We start from the raw sequence: 20,458 nt of genomic DNA on the forward strand, positions 1-20,458 counted from the left end.
CAAGGCTTGTATTATTTCAGCAGTGCTATACCTTCCTTCTATTTAGCAACAATGTCACTTAATGCAATGATCTGAGAATGAGATTTTCACTCTCCAATAGAGTGCACTCATCCTGGCAGATTAATGGTCTGTGCCGGACTGAGACTCAAACTCGAGACCTTTGCCTTGTGCAGGTAAGTGCTCTGCCAACTGATCTTCCCAAGCACAACTCACAACCCGTCCTTGCAGCTTTACTTCCACCAGTATCTCATCTGCCACCTTCCAAACTTCACAGAAGCTCTTCTGAATAATTTGAGTCTTGGTCCAGCACACAGTTTCAATCTGCCAGGAAGTTTAATGCAAAGATGACTTAGATTTCATCAGTGCTGATGTGTTCCACCAAAGGATTCCTTGAAGGGCAGTCACTTGTGTTTGTGTCCTTTTTTATTTGTATATTACTGTGAGGCCGTACTCTTGAAGTCTCATTATCCATCTCGCCAATGGGTACTGCAGGCTAGTCAGCTAGTGTAGAGAATGGTGGTGTGCTATAACTGTAAATGTTTTGCCAAATTAGTATGGTCAGAACTGGTCGATGGCTTTAATAACTACAGGGTGGCACTCTTTCTCAGTTGCATAATCGTTTGTCTTGTGCATAGAGAGAACTCTGGAACCCTAAGCAGTCACCTTTTCAACACCTTGCTGAATTTGTACTAAAACTACACCCATTCATTACCTGCTAGTGTCAGTGGTGTGAAGTTCTGTCTTTGCACTCTTCTCATAGAATGCCAGGACGAGAAAATGTTAGCATCTACTTACGGATGAAGAAAGATCTTTTTTGCACCTTTTTCTTGGAAAACTTGATGTATCCCATCAGTATTTCTAGCAGTGGACATGCTGTGGTACAGAAGTCAATTATAAATCACTGGTAGTATAAGCACATTGCGAGAATTTTTCTCAAACCACAAATGTACTGAGGAGGCGGGAAAACCAGTGACAAATTGTTTTCTATGGATTGGAAAAGACTCCATTGCCATTAACTAGATTAGATACCCCAAAATTTTATTTCTTGGTTGATCAAGATGCAATTTCTCACGTTCAGGTGGAGGTTTTCAGCATGGTTGTTGGGCAGCAAACAGATAACTTTAAACTCACAGAGGCTGTCAGGTGTTGCCGAGGCGCTCTTCATCTTGTCAGTCTTGTTATTTCTGTTTACTAGTAGTCTGTCTGCATGTCTGTATTTACAAAATACTTTATTCCTTCAAGCAGTCTAGGATGGATGTGCATCAGTGGGTGGGTAGACATCTTTCAGCAACTGACACACACGCCATGTGCCGTCCTTCACAAGGACCGCAAGAGAGGGTCAAGCACACTCTGAACGTTCATTGTGTCATCTTGTAGCATCTTCTTCATGTCGTCCTAGATTGTCCATTATTTAGCCTGTGACACCTTTGCGAGTTGTGGTTAGTTGGGTGGATGATACCCAGTGTTGATACAGTGTTCTACCTTAGGTTGCTTGGTCTACATTTTCTCCACTTCCAGATTTGGAAGCATCCAAAAATTGGCACCATCATTCCTTGGTTGGGCCAGATCCTATGAGCAGTTGTGTTGTACCAGATGCAAGTATACTTGTTTGTAAAATTGAGAGTTCGTTACTTTGCTGCAGGTGGAGACGTAGTGGATACTGTAACACACGAAATATTAGTTCCCTTTATTGTAACAGAGATGAGGAGAATTATTAATCTTTTACAGTCCACTTCCATGGAATGTCTTGAGTATTTACAACCATCTCTGAACACTGACATATTGCTTGAGACAGACAAAATAAGTCTCTCACTCAGACTGTATTTAATAACTTTCACTTTGAGGTCTGCCTCATACATTGATTACTCTGCTGGCCTACTAGAAGACGATGCCATTGTCTTAGATGATCATTGATTAGACTGAATGGCTTAGATGATGATGCTGTTGTCCTAGTTGATGATCAAGACTGGGCTGAGTGGTTCTGTGTTGCTGAATAGTTGCAACGACACAGCAAAACTTTCTGGGGTGGACTATGCCGGTGTTGCCCATTTGTCAATGCGACTTGCAGTGCCTATCTTCTCTTATGACCACGTTCGGATGATACCACAAGTTAGATAGTAATTTCTTCTTCTGTGTTGTTTGTAGTGATAGTAGAGCACAATTCTTCATCAGTGGCACGGGGCTACCCATTCTGGACTGGTTTGGTTTTCTGTGACAGTTAGCAATTAAAAGTTCCCCTTGACCACCTGCAGTGTCGTAAATGGCCAACAACCATCCAGAGCAATCTTTATGTGCTTGTCAAATAGCTTCATCAGTCTGGAGCTCCGATATTCCACAGTCTGAATGCTTGCGTTACCTGCAAGAAGTCCTTTCTTAGAATATTCTGACAAATATGTATTCGGCATTCTGTGAAAGTGGCAAATTTGAAGAATTGTGTTCTGTAATTGATAGTTATGCTTGCAGTACAAGTTAATATCAGGTGGGAATATTTCCCAGTTGTGACCTTCAACACAATCACTTTTGTATCGTGGAGCATATTCTTCTGTAGCTGGTAGTGACAAGCATTCGACATTACAGAAAAAGGAACCCATGAGTCAACTAACACCCAGATACATTGGCCTTTGAGAGTTCCTGAGATATGTGTAACTGTCTTGTATTTCACATTTTCGTTTGTGGCGGTCTGTCACGTTGCATAGTTTTCCTGAATTGGGCAGCTAGGAAAGTGATTTGCACTTCCGTACAGTGACTGGGGAACGGCTGCAGTGTGTTGGGGTGTGACTTTGATCAGAGTAAGGTCATGGTCTTAACCCTACACATAGACTATAATTGGCTGCAATTGACTGGCATGTGTAAGACTGTTGTAATGGTTGACAGCATGCAACATGATTGTTTTCAAACCCTCATCTTCTTTCTCTGTAGATAGAAACATACAATGTGTCCCAGGCATCCACAGTAAAAATATACTGGCAAGTTGTACTCTGGCCTCCAAATGTTTATTCTTCTTTGAGGCATTATACTAGACAGTGGAGTTGGTTGTACTTAAATTGGTCAGATGCTGGGTTTTCATTTGACACGCGCATTGTAAGTCCAAATTGGGAAAGACGATTCTTCATGGAGTGTTAGACTGCTGGCGAAGTTGGTATTTGCTGTATGAGAGTCGAGGCCATGACGGTCTACTACATTCAGCATAGACCACATTTGGAAGTTGGACTTATTTCTCTTGTATTTCCTCAATGTACTGGGACAACTTACGGAATTCCTCTGTTGTAACATCCTTTACAATAAGCACTTGGTACATATCTTCTGTGACTCCTGTAATTAAATGTGAGGTTTGTTGGCTTCTGTCATATTTGTAATCACAATGTGGCACAGGTACAAAATATGCTGTAAGGATGACTGTTTATTTCCTCATGATGTTATCCTTATCCTTCATGCTAAGCAGATTTGTAGTTGATTGTTACCAAATGTTCTCTTCAGTTACTGCTGGAATTTGTTGCAGCTGTAGAGCTTACCTTCATTATTCTTGAACCACTGTTGGTTTGTGCCATCCTAAGAAAAGTATACATTTTCCACCACATCTTGTCATTGCACCCTTCGTATTTGGTAACACTCTCAAATCCTTTCTGCCATATGAGATCCGTTGATCTCCTGAATAAATGAACTTTGGGAACAGAGTGCTATGTGTATTTTGGGTCCTGTGTGAGCAGGCTATGAATTTTATCTTGTGTAATTGTGTAATTGGAGTCGGAGCAATGTAGACATTTTGAAATACCTCATGCCTCCACCGACCATTGTCACATAGCAGCTGCAGTCAAGTGCAAAACCAAAAGCAGAGATCCAATGAGAGTATGAGACTGAATGTGCTGAAAGCATGTTTATTGGAGACACAAATCTAAATAGAGAACAGAACTGTCTCCTGGATAGAAAGTGCTACAACAAATTATATGAACAGTATTACTCCAGAATATGCAAACATTATAAACATAGGAAATTTCAAGAACCTTCCAGAAATTTTAAACAGTAAATAACAAATATTTGCTGGTGTTTGGGTCGGTAAAAGAAAGGTTTTCACCCTTTTTAATCACAAAATCATGTTACTTTCCAGCTGCTTTTGTAAGCCATCATAAGTAACTCTCATACAAACTCAACCATTATCTTTAAAAAAAAGCTGGATTCTGATTTTTTTATTTTATAACTGCTGTTTGTGATGTACCTGACTCTGTGTGTTGAAAGAAGACATGGTAACCAAAATTATGTGTAATTTCAGGAAAGGAGGCATTCATAAATTGAATTCTTGTTTTACAACTTACAGAAATGTCACAAATTTTGTCAACGTTTACAGCTGGTTTGTTATAAATACTTGCATTAAATTTAATAGCTTTCCTTGCATAAATTTGCTGTAAACTTAAAAATGTTTTTAACGTGTGATGTATGTTGGAGCAATAGTACTAGATAAACTTTTGTACAGTGTCACTGTATCTATAGTACAAATATTTGTGATCTAATAATAGCTGATGGAACTGTCAGACAGATACTGATGGTATGCTACTGGATTGCATGCTGCGCTGTAGCGGTGGCTGCAATAGTAGTTCAAATACAAGCTGGTAAACATGCTTCGACAGCTACCAGGAAGTCCTTCCATATTTTGGTTGTTGCTGTATATGTACCAGGTCTTATTGGAACATACTGCCTCCTGTACTTAGCAAGTGGCATTGTGTTGGCACTCTTCGTCATGTTAGAGGTATGTATTTTTGAAATATTTTTCCAGATGGAGAATTTTTTAGTTATAGTGACAGTAGTGTTTGAAAATATATTTATTAATAGTCATTACTGATTAGACATCTGCATAAAGTTACTAATAAGGAGCGGTTTGATTGACATAGTTCCACCTGCCTTAAATGCTTCCTATAATAAATGCTTCCTATCAGCACTAAGAAATTCCTAATATTATATGTGGCCTCCAAATTGTTTGTCTGTTGGTTGTTCAGCATAGCAACAACACATAGCTGCACTTTGTTTCAATCAAGTTCAAAATTTCTGCTTCTAATACTAGTTATTATTAAAATGTAAGAACTGGGAGGTCACTAATGTTAGGATACATATTAGAATTTGCTCAATGTTACTTTGATCAGCAGAATTCAGAAATAAATATTAGTAACCTCCTGCCCAGGATGAGCACGTGTGTTTGTAGTGGAGTATACGATTGTGCTAGGATGAAGTCATCTTTCAGATCCAAGCTGCATTCTTCTGTCAAATAATTCCACAGATTTCAGCACTGTAAAATGACAAACTGCCTATTGGCTTCTGTCTCGGGTTCTTCGGCCGACGTTCATCTAATATGAACGTCGGCCGAAGAACCTGAGACAGAAGCCAATAGGCAGTTTGTCAGCAAGCGGCCACAAAAGCCTTAACAATTTTGTACTGTAAAATGAGCTTAAAGATTAACACTAATTAGCCAGTAAAGGTCAGAGTACTGATTGTTGACTCCAAATCACTAAAGATTGGGGACATTGCAAGAAAGTTTTGCTAAGTTCGACATGATGTACCACACGGATAGTAAAAGGGCACTGTGCCACATGCATTGCATTCTGATTTTCTCTGAATCTGAAACTTAGGCTTCTGCACCGCACTCTACAAAGTTCAACACTGTAGCATTCTAACCACCCAGTGTCTGGCTCTGTGGCACCTATTAAACTTATCACCTCAAATAACATGAGAAATTCACTTGAGTAACCCATAGTTCACACTCTGCACACCCAACACTATATAGAGACCTCCCCACTCTGACTTCAAATCCTTTACATTTAATACACAAGTACAGTATAATGAAGATAAAAACTATGCCTTCTAAACTACATCAAAACTATCGACCTCACAGTGTGCCACTTTCAAAGTCTGCTTCAGCAATAATTTATTAAATTTCTATTGTCATATGTAACCACATTTATATTCACTTAAAAGAGATAATTAAAAATAAGCATGAGCCTATTGATTTCTGAAGATTTTATCCTGCTCTTTCCACTGATAACCATTTGTCCCTAGATTTAATAGTATTTGTTGAATATTTATTCTACATCTAATTATTGCCTTCAAATGGCTCCAAGTGCAGGTTTGCCTCCTCATCAAACAAAGGAAGCAGGAGTGTTGGGAATACTATGTCTCCACCAATGGCACACAAACCTCCCACTTGCATGTTTGGACCAAGCTCCGCCAACTTTACGGCTATCAGAACCCAGCAGGTGTCCTTGGAATTTTCAAACAAGGAGCCACATCTGCCGATCCCTATGTAATTGCAGAGAATCTCGCTGAGAATTATGCTCACATCTCTGTGTTGGAGAATTACCACCCCACCTTTCGTCTCATCAAACAAAGGGTGAAGTGACAACTCCTCTCATTTGCTCCAAGCCACCCTGAGACTTATAATGCTCCCTTCAGTGAGTGGGAATTTTACAGTGACTTTGCCGACTATCCTGACATGTCCCCTGGCCCAGATCGCATCCATTCACAAATGCTAAAACATTTGTCAGCAGATTCCCAACGCCACCTCCTTGCTGTCTTTTACCGCATTTAGAGCGATGGCGAATTCCCATCGCAATGGCGGGAAAGTTTAATCATTCCTGTCATAAATCCCAGGAAGAATTCACTTGACGTTGACAGCTATTGTCCCATCAGCCTCACCAACATACTGTGCAAGCTGTTTGAACATATGGTGAGCTGGCTACAGTCTCAGGGTGGTTTTCACCAAGGACGCTCCACCATTGACAGTTTGGCGTACCTGGAGTCTGCCATTCTATCAGCCTTTTCGTGGCGACGACGACTCATTGCTATCCTTTTTGATCTCATGAAAGCCTTTGATACCACTTGGCGACACCACATCCTCGCTACTGTGCATGAGTGGAGTCATCAGGGCCCACTCCCGATTCTTTATACAGAACTTTTTGTCGCACAACACTATCAGAGTTCACATCAGTGCATCCCATGTTCAAGAGAATGAGGTCCCGCAGGTCTCTGTCCTGAGTGTCCGACTCTTTTTAATTGTCGTCAGTGGTCTCACATTAGCAGTAGGATCGTCAGTATCTCCCCTCCTATACACTGACAATTTTTGTATTTTATTCAGCTCCTCTTCTACTGTTGTAGCTAAATGCCATCTGCAGGGAGCTATACAGAAGGCGCAGTTGTGGGCCCTCACTCACGGCTTTCGGTTTTCAGCCGCCCAAACATAAGTGATTCACTTCTGTTGTCGTCTTACCGCCCACTCCCATTCAGAACTTTATCTTGATGACTAACTGCTAGATGTAGTGGAGACTTACAGTTTGTGGGACTAGTCTTCAATGCCCGCTGAAGTTGGCTTCCCTATTTTAATCAGCTTAAGGACAAGTGCTGGTAGCACCTTAATCTTATTCGATGCCTGAGCCACACCAACTGGGGTGCTGATCGTCGTACACTGCTGCAGCTGTGCGAAGGCCTCTTACAGTCCCGTATTGATTACGGGAGCTTGGTATATGGTTCGGCAGCCCCCCTCTACACTGAGTCTACTAGATCCTATCCATCACTGTGGAGTTTGCCTCATGATGGGTGTCCTTCCAATCTAGACCTGTGAATAGCCTACTTTTGGAAGCTGGCATTCCTCCATTGCGGCTCCATCGGCAGCTATTGCTTGCAAATTATACTGCCCACATAACATAATTCGCCTCGCCATCCAAATTATTGTCTTCTTTTCCCCAACATGGCGGTCCATCTCCTGCAACGGCAGCCTACAATTTGACTTCCCTTTGCCATCCATACCTGGTCCCTTCTTCATGAACTCGACACTTCCCCTTACCACCTTCCCCGCTGGTTTACTTCCGTACACCTCGATGCTCAATACCTCGGCTTTGGCTGGACCTATTGCAAGCCCCCAAAGGCTCAGTTCCACCTGAGGCCTTCCATTGGCATTTTCTCTCTTCTTGGCTAGTTCAAGGGCTCAGAAATAATCTACACCGGTGGTCGGCGGTCTTGTTGGTTACACTTACTCTCACATTGGCCATTCCAAACAACACTCCTTGCTGGACGGCTGCAGCATTTTCACTGCAGAGTTGGTTGCCATCTATTGTGCTCTTAATCACATCCGCTCCTGCTCTGGTGAGTCCTTCGTCATTTGTGGTGACTCCTTGAGCAGCCTAGAAGCTCTCAGCCAGTGCTTCCGTATGCATCCTTTGGTACTGTTAATCCAGTAGTTTCTTTATGCCCTCTGCAACAGTGGACACCTAGTAACCTTCATTAGGACCCCAGGCAATGAAATTGTGGACCGCCTGCCCAAACAAACCACCAGTAAATCAGCTCTGGAGATTGGCCTACCAGAGACCAATTTGCGAGCAGTCTTCTGCCGCAAAGTTTTTGCGATCTGGGATACTGAGTGCCGCACTACAAGTATGCCAAATAAACTCTGTGCTGTCAAGGAGACAACGACTGTGTGGTGGTCATCCATGCCAGCCACTCACAGGAAATCTGTTGTCCTTTGCCGACTCCGCATTGGCCACACATGGTTAACACATGGTTACCTTCTCCGTTGCGAGGATCTACCTTGGTGTCGCTGTGGCTCCCATCTGATTGTCGTGCACATCTTGCTTGACTGCCCAATTTTAGCCGCTCTGCAGTGGACTTTTAAGTTTCCCAGAAACCTACCCTCGGTGTTGGGCGACAGTGCCACAATGGCAGATTTAGTTTCACATTTTGTTCGTGAGGTTTTTTTATCATACTATATAAGGGTGGACGTTTGGCCTTCTTTCTGGTGCCTCCACCCTTCCTCCATTTTAACTGTATCACACTTTCTTTGCATTTGTCGGTCTTGGTGTTCGTCTTTTCCATTCATGTGTTCACCTCGCCTTGTCTGTTTGGGGTGAACATTTCAATATGTTACAGAATGGCTGGCTCATCGTCTTTTATTTGTGTGATCAGCCAGCCCAGACTATCTGCTCTATAGTTTAATACAATCTTCCTACTTTTCCCTATGGTGTATGTTTTCCCAGTTTTTTGTTCGTACCATTTGTTTTCTTTTTAGGTGCGGTTCCACATTCATTTTCCCACCCATTTACTTTCCCAAACGTACTTTGGGAGTTGTTTTACCGTGAGCCTTGTTTGCATCTGGAACAAGGGACTGATGACCCTGTAGTTTGGTCCCTTTATCCCTCAAACCAGCAAACTACATCTAAGATTAAAAAATCTAATTCTAGCAAATAGCACTCATCCAGTTCTTGATCGATGAACATTTAATATTACTAATCGCTAAGGTATTCTAAAATTTCCTGTTGTAATTTGCTGTCCATTTACCGAATATCAGTTAACTATAATTGCAATCGTATCAAACTTTTCGTACATCATTCACTACCACATGAAATGCATCACCAAATGACATCTTGAGTACAACTATGACAGTTTTGCTATGAAAGTATCAAAAATAAATGTTGAAACATGCCACTTACTTTTGCATGACTTGGTCATTGATCATCCAATGAAAAGCACCCTTGTTTTAAATAATGTTTATTTTTGCGAATGTAGCATTGATTTTGCCTAATAAGTACTACATACAGTGTTATCGCAACTTTATATTGATAAGGAACTGAAATTGTGGCATTCTTTGGCAGCACCCAGATGCAGCCACCAGGTAGTGTTGGACAGCAACTTCTGGGAATTCTACCAGATGCTGGCCCGGCACGTGCTTTGTCAGTGCTGGCTCGCACACTGTCTGTGGCAAGCAACATCAATGTCTGCTGTTATCTCGCTGGGCTGGCCAGCCACACCCACTTTTGCTCAGGCTTGTCTCTCTCTCTAATGAGGATGCACATTATTATGTACATCTCATACCATTCTCATTAATACCTTTTGCATCTAATAAAGCTTCCAGCCTCACTGTAGGGAACACCCAAAATAAGTTATGGCAAGATTTTGTATTTTTTATCTACTTCTCCATCATGGTGGTTCGCAGTCTGTCAGCTAGTTACTGATAGTCTGGCTACCATTCCTCACTGTCTGAGACCAGAGAGGCTTATTTAGTTTGGTATGTTGTTTTACTCTTTTTTCAAACCAGCTATTACAGATGGTGCCTAACAAAAAGGTGGCACCATCTTGTTTATAATGAAAAGATTGTCCCGTGGATACCATTCCAGATTGTCCTGTGGATAATAATTAAGTGCTGCATGGTAGGATTTAACATCCGTAGTTCAAGGAACTGATACTCCGTGTATTGATGAGAGGTGGTGCAAGATTTTCATTGCCATAACAACACACTTAATGACTTCCTGTAAGTGACTAATAGCCTCCAATACTGTGTCTACTTCCAGATACTAATTAGTAGTACCAAAATGGTTTTAGCTCTCACTAAAGACATCTGCAGTTCCTGTGTGTCAGTGTTTTGGAGTTTTTCATAGTTTCCTTTTATTTCCATGTCATGACTGCTATTCCTTGTGAATACATTTGAAAGATGCTAAAGTTTTGTGGGATTTCCGGAAAGCTTTTGACACCGTTCCTCACAAGCGACTTCTAATCAAGCTGCGGAGCTATGGGGTATCGTCTCAGTTGTGCGACTGGATTCGTGATTTCCTGTCAGGAAGGTCGCAGTTCGTAGTAATAGACGGCAAATCATCGAGTAAAACTGAAGTGATATCAGGTGTTCCCCAGGGAAGCGTCCTGGGACCTCTACTGTTCCTGATCTATATAAATGACCTGGGTGACAATCTGAGCAGTTCTCTTAGACTGTTCGCAGATAATGCTGTAATTTACCGTCTAGTAAGGTCATCCGAAGACCAGTATCAGCTGCAAAGCGATTTAGAAAAGATTGCTGTATGGTGTGTCAGGTGGCAGTTGACGCTAAATAATGAAAAGTGTGAGATGATCCACATGAGTTCCAAAAGAACTCCGTTGGAATTCGATTACTCGATAAATAGTACAATTCTTAAGGCTGTCAATTCAACTAAGTACCTGGGTGTTAAAATTACGAACAACTTCAGTTGGAAGGACCACATAGATAATATTGTCGGGAAGGCGAGCCAAAGGTTGCGTTTCATTGGCAGGACACTTAGAAGATGCAACAAGTCCACTAAAGAGACAGCTTACACTACACTCGTTCGTCCTCTGTTAGAATATTGCTGCGCGGTGTGGGATCCTTACCAGGTGGGATTGACGGAGGACATCGAGAGGGTGCAAAGAAGGGCAGCTCGTTTTGTATTATCGCGTTATAGAGGAGAGAGTGTGGCAGATATGATACACGAGTTGGGATGGAAGTCATTACAGCATAGACGTTTTTCGTCGCGGCGAGAGCTTTTTACGAAATTTCAGTCACCAACTTTCTCTTCCGAATGCGAAAATATTTTGTTGAGCCCAACCTACATAGGTAGGAATGATAATCAAAATAAAATAAGAGAAATCAGAGCTCGAACAGAAAGGTTTAGGTGTTCGTTTTTCCCGCTCGCTGTTCGGGAGTGGAATAGTAGAGAGATAGTATGATTGTGGTTCGATGAACCCTCTGCCAAGCACTTAAATGTGAATTGCAGAGTAGTCATGTAGATGTAGATGTAGAATACAGCAAAATTGGTGACACATTACTGCCCCATTCAGCTACACCTACATCCCGCTGCATACATATTGTGGCCACTACGTGTAGTAAACATTCATGATGCACACACAGTTTGGACTGGCTTAAATGTTCATATGTACTGCATCAATATATTTTCATAAGGGACCCACTTATTAGTGGGAAAAATATTATACTACCTTATATTTAAGCACCAAATGCAAGAAAATCAGAAGATAAGTGATTGTTCAGTAAAATTGACAAAACTCTTATTACAATTTTTATAAATTGATTGTTGTTGTATCCAAAAATAAGTTATTTCCTTAAGTAGATATGCACAGTAAAGGGGCCGGCGAGGGTGGTCGAGCGGTTCTAGGTGCTACAGTCTGGAACCGCGAGAAAACTACGGTCGCAGGTTTGAATCTTGCCTTGGGCATGGATGTGTGTGATGTCCTTCGGTTAGTTAGGTTTAAGTAGGTCTAAGTTCTCGAGGACTGATGACCTTAGAAGTTAAGTCCCATAGTGCTCAGAGCCATTTCAACAGCAAAGGGGCAAAGGTGCTGAAGTAACCAAATAAAATTGGATAATAAACACAGATTGTCAAAGAAACTGTAAAATGTTAATTATTGCCTTAGGTGTCTCCATAGTAATGTATTCTGAAAGACAAGTGAGTATGCTGCACAGAAAAAAGATAAATCGAAACAGTGTAAAACTAACAGAATTTAGTAAAAACATGTCAGCAAACAAAAGGACTAAACTCAAACTGAACACTTTCAGAATTTCACATAGGAATGTCAATATCCACACACAGTCTGAAAGAAATCATTACCACCAAAGTTATGAAAATAATTAATATTAAGAAACCACTGTTCTTCAAAAATAAGATGACCCACATGACCCCACAAAGAAACAGTACCTGGAGAACTTGAGAAAATAAAGAGTACTCAGTGTAATAAAACTCGAGCAAGGTCATTCCGAGTTAAATCAGGAATAAGTTTCCAAAAAGGTTGCTGAGGCAGCTGAGAAAAGTGTTACACTAAGATCTATGAAGATCAAACATTGTAATGCCATCTTCAAGTAGAGAAGCTCTACTTGAGGTGCAAATGACACCTACAGAAATGAAGGGAACTTACCACAGTACTGCAAATTTCATATTACACAAATGTTGATGTAATGACTGTGCCTCTCGCATACAACCTACCACATCGGTCTTGTGGAAACAGAAAAATTAGATTACCTAATAAAATACTAAAAATCTTTAGTGCCAGATTTCTGAACGTAAAGTTACTGGACATTAGTAGTTATGGAATGAGTAATTTTGCTGGACACAACATGCACTTAAATCAGCAAGGAAAGAGAGGAGGCTTAGCTCAGACTAGAACCAGAAAAATGAAACTAGAAGCAAACCTTTGTGCACGCACTAAAAAATACCCTATTGTAATAGAATTTTTTCCATATTAATGTATTTAAAAATTAGAGAATTTTCAGTAGTAGTGATAAGCAGGCTTATTGACTTGGAAGTCTTCCTTGAAAGTATTAAGAATATGTGAAAGTTTTATACCTACTATATTAAAACTGATAATGTGAAGTTGATGAAGCTTTATAGGTGTTACCAAAGTGGTATACTGCAAAACACTGTGCTTTAGCACATGTTACTCTAAAAACCTTGATAGTATCTGAGCTGGCAGCTAGTTTTTGCAGAGAGAAGAGACATGTAGGTTCATGCATTCTAGTTGACGAAACCATAAATATTAAAGTTGGAAAAAATTTGTGGGTTACAAAAGAGGAACAAAGTTTTGAAGGTAACTACCTATGATTTTCTGGTTTCAGTATCTTATCAGCATGTACTGAAATCTAGGATGGCCAGTAATATATAAATGTGACATCGCACCACATAAAATAAAAGCAGAAAAATCCCATAATTTATTTGTACTGATTTTAATATTAACTTCAAAGTGCCTCAAATTTTAAATTTATCAGTGTAAAAGTTCCAAGCTATTACTCATATTTCTTTTACATTCTTTCTACCTGCTGCAAACAAAATTATTTTATTATAATAAGAATATTTTAACTTTGTTTTGTGGTACTCAAATTTGTGAACTGACAAAGACATAATTACAGTGCATATTTCTGTTGTTCATAAATAATAATGCCTTTAAATATGTCTGCTTGTGTCTGTGTATGTATGGATGTATATGTGTGTGTGTGTGCGCGCGAGTATATACCTATCCTTTTTTTCCCCCTAAGGTAAGTCTTTCCGCTCCCGGGATTGGAATGACTCCTTACCCTCTCCCTTAAAACCCACATCCTTTCATCTTTCCTTTTCCTTCCCTCTTTCCTGACGAAGCAGCTGCCGGTTGCGAAAGCTCGAAATTTTGTGTGTGTGTTATTTTATTGAGCCTGTCTACCGGCGCTTTCCCGCTTGGTAAGTCTTGGAATCTTTGTTTTTAATATAATGAGAACTCATTTACACATACAGAAAATATTATGTGCACATTACTAACACTGAATGCGATTTCCAGGCAATGCGTCTTTTGCATATACCACCGCTACATGTTGGCCTGCAGCAAGGTTTTGAACTGTTTGCAGATGAGAAAGATGCTGGTGGTGGAGCACTGACTCCTATGTACCTGCTGACGGGTGTGTCACTTCCATTGTGGCTACACCCTGCTGCTGTCAGTAACTATTTGCCAGCATCCTTTCTAGCAGGTCTTCTAGCTGTTGGAATAGGAGATACAGCTGCATCTGCATTTGGTTCCTGGATAGGTCGTCACAGGTGGCCAAGTGAGTATCACCCATCACACTTACTAATATAATTATATTATAAATATGGAAAATAACAGCAAAATCAAATTGTGGAAAATCCAGGATGGAATGTAACAATATTATGAAAAGGATAGTTATTACTCATCATAGCATGGAGATCCTGAGTCGCAGGTAAGGAGAACAGAAAGACTGTCACAGTATGAGCTTTCAGCAAACAAGACCAGCTTCAGCTGCCAGACACTGGTCATGTGTGTAGTTTGTTGCTTTGGCCGGAAGCTAGTTTGTGACAGTCTTTTTGTAGTGCCTACCTGCGACTCGGCATCTAAGCTACATTGTGAGTACCAATATTCTTTTCATTATATTGTGAAAATAACAGCAAATTTGACAGTAGTGCAAATAGCTTTATTAATGCATCGTTTATTACATGGGTGGGTACATTCACAGTTGTAATGATGATCGTAGATATAATTGGCTTCTTCGGAAAGAAGCAACGTGGATTTTTATTATTTTTTATTGGGAGAAGTCAGTATTGAAACACACACCTTCTGGTCTCTTATACAGCATATGTAATTTCTTTTACAGATTCGGTGAAAACAATTGAAGGAACTGTTGCTTGTATATTGAGCCAGATTTTGTTGAGTGGGTGTTTGATGGCATTGGGTAAGTTGCAGCTGGTGATTTCGTGCCCATAATTTGTGTGTGTGTGTATCTCTGCAGATAATGTATGTACATTTGCAGAGGTGGTGGTTTTTGAATTCACTAAAGGTATAAGGGACAGTTGGTATTTTATTTTGAACGCAGAAAGAAATATTCAGTGAGAATTAACTAACTAAACAATTAATTTAAACATTTCACTAATTTCCATTATAATCATCATCACTCTGAGCTTTGTAATGATATTTGTAAAGAATTCTTAATATTTGTAAAGAATTCTTAATATTTGTTTCTAACTACTCGTGTACAGCTTGTTTCATCCTTTTGCTGTGTCTGAACAAGTAATAATCTCTCTCTCTCTCTCTCTCTCTCTCTCTCTCTCTCTCTCTCTCTCTCTCTCTCTCTCTCTCTCCCCCCCCCCCTCTCCCTCTCCCCCTTCCTCTGTGCTCAGCCCAGATTATTGATGATCATTGTGTTTGTTTCTCAGTATGGGGCCAGGTGATGCTGTGCTTTGGAACCTTCGCCGAGAACACCATGTTACTTTATTCATATCACTGATTCCATTTAGCTTTGAAGCATTTATGAACACCACTCACTTTTCACAGTACATTGTCGTCCTTAATAATCACAAATAACTGGCCTTGCAAGTCCCAAAACATCACTTCATCAAATTCCAGATGTTTCCATTCAAGACTTGGTCATTTGCAGTCTGTTTCAGTGTGGTGAATCAAATACTTAATCCCAGCTTATAACATAGTTTAAAAGTGAAGTAGTCATCAGTCTGAAGCTTGTTTTGAACACCTCAGTGCTTTATTAGCCATGACTGAGCAAAGTAATGCAGTGGTTAGCACACTGGACTCGTTTGGGAGAACGACAGTTCAATCCCGCAACCAGCCATCCTGATTTAGGTTTTCCGCGATTTCACTAAATCACTTCAGGCAAATGCTGCGATGCTTCCTTCGAAAGGGCATGGCCGCCTTCTTTCCTCATCCTTCCTTGATCCAATGAGACCGGTGACCTCGCTGTTTCATCTCCTCTCGTAAACAACCCAACCTTTACTTTTCCTGGTCCTCTTTGAGGTGGTATACCATTGCTTTCCTCCCATTTTTGAACTGACTGACCCAGCCAGTTATAGGGGGACCTACAGCTTAATGTGGATTCTGAACCACGCTGCAGTTTGGCATTTTTCTTATTTTCGAACATTATCAGAAGTGAAAGAAGTAATAAGCTACAGATAAAAATCTTGGGTTTGATGAGAAATCAAACCCCAGAAATTCACTTCTGTGCTAGAAAGTAATTAACAGTGAGGTGGCGGTTGTGGTTGATGGTGGTTTATAATCACTTTTGTACATAGGTTCCTTTATATTAGGAATATCTGTGGCCTCTGCTTCATTCATCCCTCAGTTACTTTGTTACACAGTGTGAAAAGAATTATTGCTTAGTAAGTCTTGAGCTGATGTATCTTGCATGTTAAAGGTTGGGTTCTACTTTAGACATTGATATTGTGTTCAGAGCAAACTAACTCTTTTGAAAATCTCTTGTTCCAGGTTACCTTGATGCAAGTGTAGCATCTGTTTCAAAGCTGGTAATGTCGGTGGTATTGACATCCCTTCTTGAGGCAAAAACAGATCAGGTGGACAATTTAGTGCTTCCACTATTTATGTATTGCATTCTTGAACTGTAATGGTGGTACGAAATAGAAACTGCAAACTTTGTGACTGGCTGTGCTCATTCCTATAGAACATGTAAGATCTGAAGTACTGATAATAGCTCCATTCACTTATGTAACAAAAGAGAGAGAGAAACAGAGGATATCTGTATGCCAAAGAATATAGGTCTACAATCTCTTACACATTAATGTAACTGCAATAGAGGAAATTAATTTCAGAGCTACATATACAAACCTGTATTTTTATATTTATAATGATAATTTATAGATTTTTAAAGTGCCTTCATGTTATTACATAAAAACAGTTTTTTTTAGGAAATGTAGATTTGTTGCATATTACTTGTTAGTGTATTTTGAAGTTATTAAATGACACTTTCAAGACTCGCATTTCTCTCATTTTCTCTTACAGAGTTATAATAAGATTTATGACAAGATAAATTTTCAGCCAGCTATATCTTCATTTGTTGGGACTGAAAAATCACTGTATCCACATCATAGCTTCATGCCAATAAATTTTATTCTGCTATTTGAACCTTTCCAGTATTGTTTAATATTAATCATTGTGTATAATGATGGCGTATTTGGGAATTCTGGAGACAAAATATTGGAAATCACAATCATAATGGTATCTTGGCACTGGTTGCATGTGTACCTCTTGACATGCAGTCAATAGAATAGGAAGTAGGGTTGTGGGTACTCTGTTATGGGAGCATCAGTTTAACACAGAGGCCTCAAAGCCTTGTAGGTCACAACCATATTCTGCTTAATCCATTTTGTTCTGGTTTTGATAGTACCACTGTAATTTGTCACAAATGTTCTGATCATTCTGTTGGTCTAAAGACCCCCAAGAGTTTTTTGAACTACTTCATGAAATTTACAATTTTGTACAAGCAAAGGGGTGTTTACTGTTTAGGGTGTAGAAAAATTTCCGTTACCTGTCACAATTAAAGGTTTACCGAACAAGGTGGCACAGTGGTTAGCACACTGGACTTGTATTCAGGACGACGACAGTTTCCGTGTCCAGCCATCCTGATTTAGGTTTTGCGTTTGCTCCAGGCAAATGTGAGGATGGTTCTTTTGAAAGGGCACAGCCGACTTCCTTCCCCGTTATTCCCTAAGCCGATGAGACCAATGACCTCTCTGTCTGGTCTCCCCTTCAAAACAATCCAACCAAACCAACCAATAAAAGGTTATTTATTTGTCACATGACTGGTTTCAGGCTTGCGCCCATCCTCAGGTGTTGATACATTCATGTACATGTTTATATTACTGGAGATCAATGTATAAATACAGAAAATTATTTGCTGGTGACTAAACAGGTACAAGTGGGACAACTGTAAGTGGCAAGGCAGCATTTGTGGAAAATATATCTGTACTTACCTGAAGATGCTTCATCTTTCATGAAGATAAAGCATCATAAAAATGCTTCATCTTCAATAACTACAGATATATTTTCCACAAACACTGCTTTCAATATAAACATGTACGTGAGTGTATAAACACCTGAGGATAGGGCAAATCTGAAACTCGTATGACAAATAGATAACCTTTTATTGTGACTGCTAGCGGAAATTTTTTTACACCCTATGAAGGAACAGTCAGGGAGCTCAAAAGCATCCACAATGGATAAAGTTCATTCACATTTTCTGTTGCCAAAGAAGTAACAGTTTTATGCAAGTAAGTGTGTGTGTGTGTGTGTGTGTGTGTGTGTGTGTGTGTGTGTGTCTGAGGGGTTAATCACCGGAAGCATCCTGTGTCCTCTATTGGTAATAGACTATGCACAAATTTGTGATTTAACCTAAGACTTTGAAACAGCAGCTGATATTAAAGAAATGTTCACTATTTCATTCGTTCTCCCATCTCCTCATTCCTGACCAAGCACTGGTGATGAAAATTTCTTTGACCAACAAGACTATGGCCAGTTATCAGTCAGTGATCATCACACTAACACAGTAGGACACATCCATCAGTGATCCTCCAACTAGTCTTTATCTACTGCGATGGCAGCATACCAAGTGGATAACAGGTTCCAGTTGAATACAGTTACATGTGAAAGTTAATAGTATTGTTTCTGTTGACTTCTAATTTTCTTTATTTTTTACAAAAAAAGCATTGTAATGCAGTAAGTTGCAACAGTAACAGAGGATTCACATTAGTCATTCTTTAGGTTTTGTAAGGACTCTTGAGGGGGATGTAACATCACATTGCAGGGGATTGTTCAGTAAAAGTTCTCATGTAACCTACATTAAGTAAAGATTGCCATTTCTTTCTAGGACTAGGAAATGGCAAGTAAGTAGCAGAAGACAAGACATTTTGCAGAAAAATGATTACTGTACAAAATTAACCAGCAGACACTGTTACGGAGGAGGAAACTGCCACAAAAATGTAATGATGAAAGGTTAAAAAGGAGAAAATCTATTTTACAGCAAAAGACAGTAATTCCCCCATTGTTGCTACTGTATCAGAGATATAGTAGTTTAATTAAATTTTAATGTCTCGGAAAATAGTGTGCAAAAATCAATGGACTTCATGTGAAATTGAAGTAAAAATACTACAGTTGTCAGAAACTATTAAACTTTGTTTGTTTGTTGTGAGATGGCCTTAATGGCAAACATAATGTTTACTAGCTCCATTATCTGGGTTTGAGGACACTTACCTACAATAATGTGTGGGTCACAACGAGTAAAGGCATTTTGAAGTTTTGACAGCTATTACTGTGCTAGTTTTCAAAGCAACAGTAAAAGCTATGCATCTGATTCATATTTATGTTGTCAAGACTTCCCAGAAATTGGCTTCGTTCGAGAAATGTGCCTGACTTAGGACGAAATTTAAGAGATTCGAGGTACAGACTAAGGACTATAAAGTTTTTCCAATCCTAGTACATGAAAGAAAACAATCTAATTTTGTATCATTAGAAACAGTTTAGTTAGGTCCAACATAATTCATACTTCAGATGGCGGGTGGCTTGGTTCTGCTTTGTGCAATAACATTTCCCAGCTCATCCAACTACCAGCCAGCTTTTCCCAACAAAAAAAAGGTAAGCTCTGCAGTTGAATCAGTCATTTTAGAAATAGCATAACTTCATAAGTGCATATTTTTTAGGGAACATAAAAACTTTCTTTTAAGAAAAGTATAACACACATCAAAAGTTGATTTGTCTTATCTCCAGCTCCTAGTAGACCCAGACAAAACCATAATCAAAGTAATTAGTGTTACATTTTTAAAAAATTAACTCAAATGCTTGTGAAAATTTATCCCTGAAACATGTTATTGTAATCAAATTACTATAATTTCACTTTCAACATCTGTGAAAGATATATAAAAGCTGATTTATACAGCAAACTTACATTAATGTAACAATATTATGAAACGGAAAGTTGCTAATCGCCCCATATAGCGGAGATGGTGAGTTGCAGACAGGCACAACAAAATGACTGTCACAAATAAGTTTCCAGCCAGGAAGGCCTTCATCAAAAATAGATCTTTCACACACACACACACACACACACACACACACACACACACACACACACAAACTGCAATCAAGTGTGTGTGTGTGTGTGTGTGTGTGTGTGTTGCTTGTGACACCATGCCGTCATGTGCTGCTGCTACTACTACTACAATTTTTTACCAAATATTTAACAATATTTTTGAGAAATTTAATGCCTGTTGTATTAAAGGGTCTTTAAGGAACTGTGTTAAAAGTGCTCTTGACCACAATGAAGTTTTAAAGCCATGGACATCACGGAAATATTTAGACTGTGGTGAGAAAGATTTGGGCCTGCAAAGGTGCGCGAGGAGAAAAGTAGAGGTGGGGGGAA

The 20,458-nt window shown here is 39.7% G+C and overlaps 1 protein-coding gene across 3 annotated transcripts in view; it reads left to right on the top strand.

Moving 5' to 3' along the window:
- Nucleotides 1-17,159, top strand: part of LOC126281573 (dolichol kinase-like) — a 57,591-nt gene extending 40,432 nt beyond the window's left edge. For all 3 annotated transcript variants that reach the window (XM_049980646.1, XM_049980648.1, XM_049980649.1), the window contains 4 exons: nt 4,532-4,741; nt 14,071-14,332; nt 14,897-14,974; nt 16,516-17,159. In XM_049980646.1, coding sequence (XP_049836603.1) covers nt 4,532-4,741; nt 14,071-14,332; nt 14,897-14,974; nt 16,516-16,652 — 687 coding nt within the window. In that variant the 3' untranslated portion in view covers nt 16,653-17,159. The remainder of the gene's footprint in view (nt 1-4,531; nt 4,742-14,070; nt 14,333-14,896; nt 14,975-16,515) is intronic.
- The last annotated feature ends 3,299 nt before the right edge of the window (nt 17,160-20,458 follow it).

Source organism: Schistocerca gregaria, chromosome 7 (assembly GCF_023897955.1).
Source record: "Schistocerca gregaria isolate iqSchGreg1 chromosome 7, iqSchGreg1.2, whole genome shotgun sequence".
NCBI lineage: Eukaryota > Metazoa > Arthropoda > Insecta > Orthoptera > Acrididae > Schistocerca > Schistocerca gregaria.